At 46.0% G+C, this 12,609-nt stretch overlaps 1 protein-coding gene across 2 annotated transcripts in view; it reads right to left on the bottom strand.

The window, feature by feature from the left end:
- Positions 1 to 7,269: 7,269 nt before the first annotated feature.
- The window catches only part of C8a (complement C8 alpha chain), a 54,674-nt gene continuing 49,334 nt past the window's right edge, over positions 7,270 to 12,609 (bottom strand). The window contains exons 11-12 of one of the 2 annotated variants that reach the window (XM_032889228.1): positions 9,140 to 9,245; positions 7,280 to 7,534 (exon numbers count right to left, since the gene is read on the bottom strand). In XM_032889228.1, coding sequence (XP_032745119.1) covers positions 7,510 to 7,534; positions 9,140 to 9,245 — 131 coding nt within the window. In that variant the 3' untranslated portion in view covers positions 7,280 to 7,509. Of the gene's footprint in view, positions 9,246 to 12,609 lie in introns of both variants that reach the window. The other variant, XM_032889232.1, reaches the window with a different exon arrangement.

Below are 12,609 nucleotides of genomic sequence, written 5' to 3'. Positions count from 1 at the left end.
CTGTCTCTCTGTATCTCTGTCTCTTCTCTCCCTTCCTCTCCTCTCCTCTCCTCTCCAGACAGGATCTCATGGAGATCAGGCTACCTTTAATATTACTGTGCAACCGAAGATGACCTTGAATTCCTCCTCTAATGCCTACCCCCACCCGGAAGTACATGTGTGATCTCAGACTCCACTCCAGATTACTCTTCACTGTTTCAAATTGTGGTGCTGCTGGTGGCATGCATGTGTGTTTGCCTACACCCATGCATGGCATGTGTTTGCCAGTTTTCAAATCTCTATCACTCTCTTTTTAAAAATAAATTGATAAGCTCTATCATTTTATCTATAACTCCAGTTTTGGCTAGACTGGCTGACCATCAAGTCTCTAGAATCCTCCCGTCTCCGTCTCCTCCTGACCAGTGCCAGCAGGTACAGATGTATACCGCCATGCCCAGCTTTTGTGTGGGTGCTTGTAGTCCAAGTTTACAGAACCCACTGAGCATCTCCATAGCCTGCAGTTTTTCTTATAGCCGAACTGCCTCATATAACCTAAGAGCAGCATGTTGGTCTTTGCAACACCCTGCTCAGACCTTTCCTCTGAATAACCTGTCTTTGGTATTGGCTGGATTCTTACCCTGAGGCATTCAAATGCTTAAGTGTGTGTTCTTAGAGACAGAGGCATGATGTCATACCTCTTGGGCAAAGCTAGAGGCATTGAGGAGAGTCTGCATAGTAGAATGCTCCACAGACATGCTCTGAAGCCAGTGCTCATATGTGCGGCTGGGTTCAGTGGCTGCTCTATGGCTCCTTTGTACGGTAGGAGCCTCTGTTCCCTCACTTATAGGAAGGGCATGACACATTCTCCTTTTGGGGCAATGTAGACATCGTGGATCCCTAGAGCTAGAAGAAGCCCTGGCTGGGCCCAGTAGACCCTCTTTACTTAGGCAAATTGCTGCTGGGGTCATTTTCAGGGATTCTCAAAGCATCACTAAGAGACCTATGTTGTTGGTTTTCATTTAAAACTACCTTAAAAACATCTCAGTGCAAAACCCACTACAACATACAAGAATTAAAGTACATAAGATTGCTTAGCTCCTAAGGATGTCTTAATAAAGGACATGGAGGCTTTTCTCTCCCAAGCTCCACATTATTAAGGAAAATATAACAGCGTAATAACTAATATTTGTAGAGACCATTACCGGTGACAAAGAACTTCACATACCTAATCCAGGCTTAATCCTCTCAGTGCCTGCAAGAGGCAGATCTATTGTCTGCCTGTGACAAGTGACAGGACAGCCTTGGAAAGACCAGGTGACTTCCCTAAGACCACACTGAAGTGGAAACTTAAGGGTTCTTTGGGAAGTCAGTTGGATGGCGTTGTGCTGGGGCAAACACACGAAGGAACATTTCATGAAAGTGGACACAGGTGTGAAAGGCTAGGGCAGACTTGTGAAGGAATGTTTTGCTGAAGCAGACACAGGAGAGAGGATAGTTTGCTAGAGCAAGCATGTGAAAGAACACGTGATGAAAGATTCTTTGCAAATGACATGCATGTATTGGTCTGCCTTACATCGTGTGGTTGAGCTACATTTGTTGGGACGCCATAGAGAGAAACAACCCAAAAGGTTCTGGTGGTGTGCTGCAGTTTCTTGCCACTTCCTCGGATTCAGGCTGATTGGATGCACGTGTTGAGGAAAGGCACAGGAAGGACATGTGATATTTAGAGGGTATAAATAGGACTCCACAGAGTGACGGAGACAGAGCTTGGCTTGCTGGTACAGCTAGCTGTGTAACGCTTGTGGATCTCTCATCTTTGCTGATCTATGCTTCCCTAAGAGAGGCACAGCCAAGAACTTCTGGTCCTTCTTTCTGACTCCTGCTGAGGCTGAGGCCTGGCTGTCTCTGCTAGGTCACGTCACTGCTCTTGCTAACCCAAACTGGACTGCTGGTGTATCGGTGAAGCATTTGCGAATAGACTCAGCTGCTACTTGCTAACCTGTTAACTGAACTGCCAATTTCTAAACAACACAGACAGGAGTTGCTCCAAAGAACCTTTCTAAATAGGTTCACTTCCCCCAATATTCTTTCTTTTCCACTACCTCTGGTAGGTGGCGGGTTACAAGGAGGTTAAAGCATTTAAGATCATCATTAAAAATATGAAAAAATTAAAGTTACACCACACAGCTCCAAAGCAGTTCGAGCAGTCCAGGTCTGCTGTGGCTGTCGTGTATAGCCTTCCAGTACAGGCAAAGCAGACCCAGATTACTCTCAGGGAGGTCACCAGTACCCACAGAGAAATGACCCTTGCCTGCCATCCCTTCAGTACAGAGATCAAATGGACTATGGGTCTCTGTGGAAAATTGAAGACTGAAGACCCGAGTTCCATACCTTCTCTTCCTAGAGATCTCCATGAATGTGACACAGATGTGATAGTTTCGTGAGTGGCACATGCAAAGGGAAGGTATCACCCACAAATTCTTGGCGTAAGGCAGATACTAAACTAACTTCCTGTGCTTGGGTGCTATACATGAAGCACCCTGCACGTTTCCTGCCTCGCTTTCCTGCCAACTGCTTCCTTGAGCATGCATTTTATAGAGAGAAAAGAGAGAGAGGGAACCATGGTCATGTGTGCAGAGTGGAATTCTTGGAGGATTTTCAGCAGGAGTCAAGTGTCTGGCCTGACACTGGCCTCGAAGCAGGACTAGGCACGGAGCCCGGGCACTCCCATTATCTTCCCAGCAGCGGCTACCAGTTATCTCAAGTCCACACCTTGCAGCCCCAGGTGTCCCTCCATCCATCACTGGCCATTGTCTGAGATCCAGTCAGCTTCCCCCTCTGCCTCCTGCCCAGTGACTCCTTGTTAATAATCCGGTTTGTTCACATCCTGAAAACGATCTGATTCCGGCCCCTTTTCATCCCAAACACCATCCATCCATCAACTGCTGGCTCCACATGCTTGGTTAGGAAAATGAGAGTGGGGGAGGGGGACGAATAACAGATAAAACTTCTCAGTGTTATCTCTAAAGAAATAGAATGGATAAATAGAGCTGTCAGACATATATCATGCCACCTGACAGCCAAGTCTATTTGTTAAAAACAGGTTAGGATGGGAGGATTTATCTCACGCTTTAAGCTGTTAATACAGGAAGGAGACATATTTTTCTTTATCTCTTCAGGGGAAGGGGGGAAATCCCAAGGCCATGAAAAAGGGACTTTTAATTTGATTTGATAGACTTTCTCTCACTAAGGTGGAAAGGGGTGAGCTTCCTCTTCAATTTGTGCCTCTGGGATGCTATGGGTTTGGCTGTCCTCTAATGCTTTGTGAAGGTCATGGGATCCATAAATCCTGCTCAGGGTCTTGCTTTGAAGCCCTTTCTTACAAGTGTTGACAGCCAAACATGAAGGCCATGTTGGTTTAGGTCTTTGGTACCGAAGAACAAGAGGAAAATGGAGAGGTGTATCTTAGCTGTTGGGTCCCCATTGTCATGGAAGTCAGTAGATGGGACAAACAGGCAGGCTATAGTGATAGGACTTGGGACATGTAGGAAGACAGCCACTCAGGGACATACTGGAGACAGGAATAGCTGGATTGGCTTTCTGGGAAAGGAACCTAAGCCATGCCCAAAGAATGTGGGAAGGAGAGGGGAGCTAGGTCCAGACACAGACTTGGGAACTAGTCACGGAGGGCTTTGTCCATTATGTCAAGGACAGTAGTAGGCTTTTGAAACAATGGTTTTAATGGTATCTGAGGAATACAATGAAGGCAGAGTGGCAAAGGCCTTAGATTAAAAAGCATGCTATGAATGCGGCCATTATAATTACAGAGCACAGAAATTCCAGAAAGGCGGCTGGCAAAGGCTATGAGATGAAGCACCTGCTACTCCCAGGAAGGCCCATGACCACACCTGAGGCTCACACTCACTACCACCCACTTGAGAAGAACACACCCCAGAGCTAACAGAACACCTATGGGTGCTAGTTCTGTGACTTCGCCGTCATTGTGCCTCTGTGTAGTCCCCTTCCTGTGATACATGTTGCTTTTCTGACTTTCACTTTTTCTCCAGGGCTCAGCTTGGCTGTCCGGCTTCCAGTTGTCTTCCCTGATTCTTGACTAGACTTTCTCTATACCCCTCTGGGCCTCTTCCCAGTTGGGGACCCGTTGCAATTATCTGTGTACTGACGGGTCTGTGCCTCAACACCTCCAGCATCCAGCAGTGGCCTATGTGCCAGGTATCACTGGACGTTAGCCTGACAGTTCCTTTTCTTTTTTCTCTATTTCTCTTTTCTTTTAAAATTTCTTTTTATTACCATTGTTATTGTCATACTGCTGCTGCTGTTGGTATTGTTGTTGTTGTTAGATTTTTCTGGGGGAAAGACAACTAGCTGAGGAATGTAGTCACCTTCAAAAGCTGAAGAATGCCCAGAACAGATTGTCCTCTGAGTCTTATAGGAGAAACATAACCCTGTTGGTTTTATCTATATGTTTAGGTATGAGTGTATTGATTACTCTTTTTCTTAAAATATTCAATGAATGTGGTTCTGAGTTATAAAGCATTTTCATACATGTACAGTATATTAAACATACTCCTTCATACTCCCCTGTCCTTTCTTACCTTCTCCTGTCTTCTTAGACCTCATTGTCTCCTAGACAATTTTACTTCTCCATTAAAAAAATGATCTTTTTAAAAAATGTGTGTGTGAGCATCCCATGCATGCAATGCTCACAGAAGCCAGAAGTTAGCATTCGATCTCTGTAGGTAGAGTCCTGGGCAGATGAAAGTCACCTGTCGTGGATGCTGGGACCCAAACCTGGATCCTCTGGAAGAGCAATAAGTGTCCTAACCACTCCAGGCCCTCACTTCTATGCTTGTGTCATATATACAAACATGATTTTTATGTATCTATGTGAAATCCAGTAAGCATCAGTGAGAGAAAAAAATTTGAGACTGAATTTACTTAATATGATTATCTGCCGCTGCATTTACCTTTTCCTCCCGAACAACATAATTTCATTCTTTAGGGCTGGAAATTTATTTTCTTCATGCATTCCTCTGCTTTTAGAAACCTAGGTGTGCTCTGAAACTTAGCCATCGTAACTAAACTATAATAACAATTAGCTTTATTTATAGTAGGGAGACCTCTTTCAAGCTTCAGGCCCTCACAGTATTAAGCCAATAAATTTGTATTACTACAAAAAATAGATTTTCTTTGAGATAGTAACTGCTCCTAGTCTAGGCTGGTCTTGAACTTGCTATATACTTGAGCTTCTATTCCTCCTGCCCCTACCTCCTTGTGAGCCTTCATGCCCAGTTTATATTATAGCGTGGTGATGTGATTAAGAATGGTCTTAATAGGCTCAAATATTTGAATGTTTATGGAGTAGCCCTATTTGAAAAGACTAGGAGGTGTGGCCTTGTTGGCATGGGTGTAGCCTTCTCGGGGTAGGTGTGGCCTTGTTGGAGGAAGTGTGTTACTGTGAGTGGGCTTTGGGGTTTCAGAAGCCCAAGCCAGAGTCAGTGACTCATCCTGCTCCCTGTGGATCTGGATATAGAACTCTCGGCTACCACACATTTCCATGCTCCCCACATGCCAATAATAAACTAAACCTTTGAAACTGTAAGCAAGCCTCTTTTTTTTATAAGAGTTGCCATGGTCATGGTGTCTCTTCCCAGCAATAGAGCACTGACTAAGACATGTAGTATTAAAGATTGAATTTAGCACTTCCTATGTGCTAGACTAGCATTCTATTAATTGAGCCCCATTCGCAGCCTAGCCTGCTTGTTTCCGAAGTGGATGGGTGGCAGGGGAGCCTGTCTTCCTGAACAGTGAAATGCCGGTCTGTTATTCCGGCGGCGTCTTCCCATCCCTGCAAGGCAGAGGCTTTGCTGAGGCATCCCTCATTTCTGCGGTGTGGCTTTTGAAGCCGGCCCTTTCTCTGTGTCCGTTTTCTCCCCCTAAAGGTAGGCCACTCAGGAGAGATCCACTGAGTGTGGGACTCTTTAGATCTTCCTCGCAGAGAAGGAAAAGAAGAAAGCCCCTCTCCTTACTGCCTTTCTCTCTGTCGTTAATTTACTTTTCAAAAGACACACTGTCAAGCTGAAGAGTACATCTTTAAGCCATGTGTTTACTCCCCACTCCCTATAAAACCTGAGATTATAGATCTCTTTAAAGGACCTAGGGCGAAATGTACTGGGAGAGGTGTATGTTCTGTGGGGGTGAACCACTGCTAGGCGAGAAAGAGACTGATGTCGTAAAAGATTGCCACAGCTGATTTATTTTAATGGCCAGTGATGCTGGGGAAAGAGTTCTGTGTTTTGCTGGTGGTCTGGACTCATGTGTGATCCTTTAGCCCAGTGGTTCTCAACCTTCCTCATGCTCTGACCCCTTTAAAACAATCCCTCATGCTATGGTGACCCCCCCCATAAAATTGTTTTGGTGCCAATTCACAAATGTAATTTTGCTACTGTTACAAATCATAATGTAAATACGATAGCTGATGTACAACCCCCAGAAGGAGTCGCAACCCACTAGTTGAGAATCGTTACTTTAGCCTCTTCCTCCAAATTTCCCATCTTGTTCCCAGGTTTCCCAACCCCCTGACAAGGATCCCTACATCACCATCTCTTCCCTGCCTTGAGCACCACAAACTACCATGCAAAATCCAGCAGAGACAGACAGAATAGAGCTAGGGGGTGGGGGTGAGTGAGTGGGAGTGGGGAGCAAGAGCTTGAAGTAGTGCATGGAATGTCTGGTCCACAGCTCTGACCCATGAGACTTAGTTTCCTTAACTGTAGAGTAGACCTCACAAAACAAACCTTTAGAGGTCCCCGGTAAGCCTACATGAAATAGCAAAGATCAAGCTTTCTGCCCCCGGCCCTCTGTGTCCCATTCCTCATGGGCATATAATGACTCTCGCTCTCCTCGGTGTTCAACCTTGCCTGTGCTTGGAATTGCCAAGGGAGTGTTGAAGACTGCTGAGGGCTGACTCCAGCCCCCAGTGATTCAGATTTAATTAGTCTGGAATGCAGCTTCTGGACAGGAGGTTTGTGAAATTCCCCCAGGTTATTCTCATGTGCAGTCGCAGAGTTTTAGTTTACTGTTTAGAGCAAGATAGAGAGTCCTCGTCAATTGCCTGCTTGGCCTCTTCCACTTGGCCTCCAGTCACTTGCTAGCAAGTTGCTGTTAATAATTACCAAATGATGAATGCAAGCAAATTATTAATGTAAACTAATTTGAAAGGGGGAACAGTATATTCACATGATAGAAAGCAATAGTGGAGTCTTTTCATTCTTTCAGCTAGAAGAGCCAAGTTTATTTAGATAAAATTCTGAACCACGTTTTCACAATGGAAATAACAACAATGGTGCTAATGATTTGCCATGTGACAGGCACTGAGGTGGGTCTTACACCCTGACTTTGTTCGTTACTGTTTTTCCCAGTCCCCAATGTCCAACACATTCACCTGCGAGTTCCTGGTCCCCATGTTCTGTCTCACCATCTGGCTTTGTATCAAGATGGATTTCCTCTTCAAAAGTCTCCTCCCTGCTGATCTGTTATAAATCCATCCAGATCAGATAGACCCTGCATATATATACTGCCCCTGATGTATATATAACGTGTGAAGACTGCACTCTCTTGACTTGTTCTCCCTCAGCAGTCACTTGGATGCTACATATGTTGATGTCAATAATTTATTCCCAGTAGCCCAAGATCCTCCTCTTTTTCATTTATACAGTTGCCCTCTGTTTCTGAAGGCTTCATATCTACAAAGTCTACCAACTTCAAAGAGAAGCCAAGGGTAAGCCTGGGTTGTTGATTTATCTAGTTTTTCATCAACTTGATACATTTTGGAAGAGGGAACTTCAGGTAGGGGTAGAGGGAGCCCACTAGACTGGCCTCTGAGCAAGTCTGTAGTGAATTGTTTTTTAAAAATTACTGATTAATGTGGGAGGGCCCAGTTCACTCTGGGTGTTGCCATACCTAACAGGCAGAGAAAATTATGAGGAGGAAGTCAGTAAGCAGCACCCCTCTATGATCTCTGCTTCAGTTCCTGCCACCAGGTTCCTGACTTGAGTTCCTGCTCTGACTTCTTTTCATGATAGACTGCGAGTGAGGCATGCAAGCTGCAGTTAACCCTTTTCGCCTCAGTTGCTTTTACTCATGATGTTTTCTCATGGCAGTAGAAACCCTAATTAAGTCACTGCTGAACATGCACATGGTTTATTGTATGTAGGAACACTAGGCTGGCTGCTGTGACTGGCTCTTCTTGAGAAGATCAGAGAATGGATGTTGATCTTTACTGATTGACCCTTCCAAGTCCACCCACAGCTCTGCAAGACTGACCAGTACAGACCTCACCCATGAACTGACTCTTGGTCTGTCTGCTTGTCCAGCAACCATTGCTGATGAGATCCCCTACAGTCTGCAATGCACAGCATTCATATCTAAAGATGCTATGCTGAATAAAACTGGCCCAGTTTCTGCCTTCAAATATGATGTCTTCAAATCTGATTGCTTACTGAGAGAAAGTAACAAAAGATATTCTGGGGTCTGAATGTTGAGGTCTCTCTAAGTTCTCCACATGGAAGACCTACACCAGTGTCAAAAGAGGAGGCTGGACTTCAAGAGATGACAAAGTCATAAAGGCAACCTTCTCATGAGTAGGACTGGTGTCCTTACTAAAGAGGACCTAGAGACTTGCTACCCCTCTGCCACAATGAAAGGACATATATAAAATAGAACACAGCCTCTCCAGACCCTAGACCTGCTGGAACCTTCATCTTGCAGTTTATGCCTCCGGAATTGTGAGGAATTATTTCTGATGTGTCTAAACCACAGCCAGTTTATTGTTGAGTATCCTGAATGGAATAAGATAGGAAGGTGGTTCTGAGAGGTAAAGGGTAGCGACCCTCTGGGACAAGGAGGCAACCGTAGAGCCAGGTTATTGGTAGAGGCTAAAAATTATGAGGTTGGCACTAGAAAAAAAATGAGTGTGTGAAGAGAAGAGCCTTCGTGGGTTTGCATTGACTCAGAGCAGCAATCAGTCCTAACCAGCAGCCAGGACAGGCAGCAGCATCTACAGCTTCCTTCCAAGTCTGCCTCCAGAGCTACTCAGCAGGCCTGGGTCTGCAGGCTCTTCCCTGGGCATGGGGCCCCTCCATTCTGGGGTGCTGGATTGTTGCACTGTCTCCTCCTCTCCCTGGACCCTCCTCTACACTCTGACCAGGAACTCCAGCAGCTCCAACGGCCATCAGCTTTGGCTCCTGCAAGAAAGCATGCCAGGGGAAAAAAGAGGTTAGTGTAGGAGAAGTAGCTGGTTGGGGACGCAGGGCCAGAGGCCACCTTGTTGCTCCAAAATGCTCTGCCCTCCTTCCTTGGGGAAATGCCCTGGGGAGCAAACCAAGACCTCTGTGCTTGCAGCCTCCCAGTTAATTTGAAACTCTGGACGAAGTAAGAATAAGCCACTTGGGGGTCCGTCTCACGAAATCAGAATCCATGGTTGAATGGAAGAGGACAGCGGAGCAAGGCAGGAAGCACACGCCTCTGGGAGAATGACTCCAAGTCATCGGAGGCTGTAAGGAATGACCGCCCTGCGTATCCAAGGCAGAGGTCTAGCTAGAGACCTCTGTAGCAGATTGCTGAGGGTCCATTTGTAAGTTTCTAATCCAAACTCTTCAGAGCCTGACAGTGGGTCCCCAGGTATGACAGATTGTTCAGAACCTCCAGACACTTGCACTGTGTGGAGTCTAGAAACCGAGCACACAGAACCCTACCCAGGGCTGCTGGCTCACTCCCCTGGCTGTGCCTCTCCAAGTCCTTCTCCCCCCAGGAAAGTTAAGGGTCAGCTATATGAGAAGCGTGAACTAATCCAAGGGGGACTGGTCATCATTTTCTACCGCCATTTCTTTTCCCTAATTAAATCTTCCATGAACCCCACATCTAATTCAGATGAAAGCAGAGCAATTCCACTGAAGTTAGGGTGACTACCAGGCTCGCCCTCCTCCCCTGGGGGCAAGTCCTCGCACCCTAGGGCTCCTCAGATCTCACTGTGAACATCATTGGATTAGATTATCTCCAAGTCCCTTCCAGCCCTGTAATTATACTCCCTGATGGGACAGCCACAGCAGGATTCTTGGTCTCTATTTTTCCCACCTCTGTCACTCTGTCCCTGTTGGCAAAGGCTTCCCAGGAAAACTCCCAGGGATCCTAATGGGTTTCAGTGGAAGCTGACAGATTTCTCTGCCTTAGATGTCCTTGCCAGCTTAATCTCTGTCAGACTGAATGTTCAGTAAGGTGGCCATGAGGTTAGCTGAATGTTCCGGGAAATGAATGCAGAAGGATTGAGACTTTGAATACAGCTCTTAGTCTGCTACTCTCACCCAGATCACTAGCATCTCGCTCCCCCTCCATGGCCCATAGTATATGCATATACCTCAGCATGACTCTCACAGAGTCTGGCCTTTACCCTGTGAAAGGAGTGTCTATCTCTTATCTCTTTTGGACCAGGCCCTAGAAAGGGAATAATTAGAATGGCCGAGCCAAGGATCATACCTGTGTTTTGAAGTCAGGCCTGACTGGAATCATGAAGTGGTTAGCCCATCCCCACTCCCCACTCCTGGAAGTGATTGCTACTGAGATTGCCTCAGAGTCTCTATGTTCATTCAAAACAGGGACAGACTCAGTAGTGACAGTTAAGTCAAGGCCTTGGGTCCTGGCATCATCCTTGCCCCAGCTCCCTGATCCTCCATTCTCTAGCCACATGAGTTTTAGCAAATTATCCAGCATTGCTCCTGCCCCAGGCTCCTCATCTGTAGAATGATATTAACATGAGCATTTATTTCATAAGGCTCTGTGGGAATAATTAAGCTCACATACAAGGATGTGCTGCTATGATGCTGGCTTGAAATGAAGAACCATTATTTCCACCAAGTGGCCTTTGGTCTTTGGGACCTAGCATATACCCTACTGGAGAACCAAGAGGATCCCTGAACTCTGGACCTGGGCTATCTTGGCCCAGAGTATCTTTCCCTCCCCACTCCATGCCCTAATTCACCAATTCCCAAATAGTTAGGCAGTGGTTTCTCTAGCTCCCAGGAAGACAGAGCAGCAGCCTGGGACCTGAGTGTTGGTGGTGTAATTTTTATTCTCTGTACCTGCATTTCTCAAATTTGAGTTTTCTCTCACCTTCCCACATCTCTCCAAATTTCTCCTCTGAAAAACAGACAGCAGTCTGGGACTTTGTTTGTGAGCAGAGGAAAACAATCAGAGAAGTGACCACACCCTGTCCATAGAGCATCAGACAAGCAACAGCGTCTTCCTTCTGCTAGGTGACATGGGATCTGTCATGTGCCTTAGATGGTTTAATGCTCAACCCAGCCTGTGAGGAGTATACCACCATAATTTTGTTTTACAGCAAGTCCTTACATGAGAGTCAGAGACACTGGGATTTCAAAGGCATGTTTGACCTCAGAGCTGTGCTGCCCTGCCTCCTGCTTGAAGATACTCTCTCAGTGAGGGAATGATAACCCGCTATCATCTCATCTCCAAACCAGATCAACGAGATCACCTCTGAATGCTAAAAAAATTGCTGTCTGGGGTTCCTCCCAGCCAAGCTGGATTATTTTCAGTTTTAGACTAACAAGTCTTCATTATGTTGTGCTTCCCTAGTCCAAATCGAAGGCACAGAGACTCTTCTGTGGAAACCTCCTGGAGGTGATCTTACCATCCCACTGTGAGTGACTTCCTGTAGGTTCATCAGCTTCACGCCATACATGTCCTAATGGACCTGAATGAAAAGACCTTCCTCATTAAGCCAACATCCTCTGCTCTATTAATCTTAAACTTTGAACTCAATGTCCACGCAAAGCAAGGCTCAGCCCTTCCTGCATGACAGTTCCCAGGAATCTTGTCCTTCTTACGTGTTCTTAATGCCAGCAATTTCCACTCTTCCTCTTACAGTGTCCCAACTTTGCTTCAGCAACATCTGATGAAGCACATAGGAGCACAGCTCCTGGCACGTCAGAAGAATGATGATCTAGCACTTTTATTCCGTTAACCTAGTCCTTTAGAGACAACTGTGTCAGGCTTTGGACTCCCACTGAGGAGGGCTGCATGCTTTGTTCATTTTCTACTTATGGCTGTGTAGCCAGTTGCTCCTGCTCACCCACTCTGTGCTTCCCAGGGAGGTTGTGATGGACACGGTACTTTTGATTTGTGCACCCAGACTTCCCTTGTTCTATGTGCATGTTCGTCAGTACAATGGCCAAATGAAACTGCTTTACACATTGACTTTACAACCCTTATACTCTGCCTTCATCCTGTGTATCATATCAAAGTAGCTTTGGTAAGCTGAAAGCTTAGGAATTGGGATGTGCATTAACACAATGGGAGCTTGCCAGGCCTGGCAACATAGGCCTGTAACTCAGCCTTTTTTGAGAAGCTGGGGTGTCAAGTCCCAGGTTCAAAGCCTGCCTTAGCAACTTAGTGAATGTCTGTCTCAAATAAAAAGTAGAAAGAGAGCTGGAGTGTAAATCTGTAATGGAGTACTTGGCCAGGATTCATAAAGCACTAAGGAGAAAGGAAGTAGGAAGGAGGAAGGGAAAGATAGAGGGAGGGAGAAAGGGAGAG

The sequence above is a fragment of the Rattus rattus genome, chromosome 1 (assembly GCF_011064425.1).
Source record: "Rattus rattus isolate New Zealand chromosome 1, Rrattus_CSIRO_v1, whole genome shotgun sequence".
In the NCBI taxonomy this organism is placed as follows: Eukaryota; Metazoa; Chordata; class Mammalia; order Rodentia; family Muridae; genus Rattus; species Rattus rattus.
The sequence above is the reverse complement of the archived record's forward strand: the minus strand, read 5'-3'. Positions and strand labels throughout refer to the sequence as shown.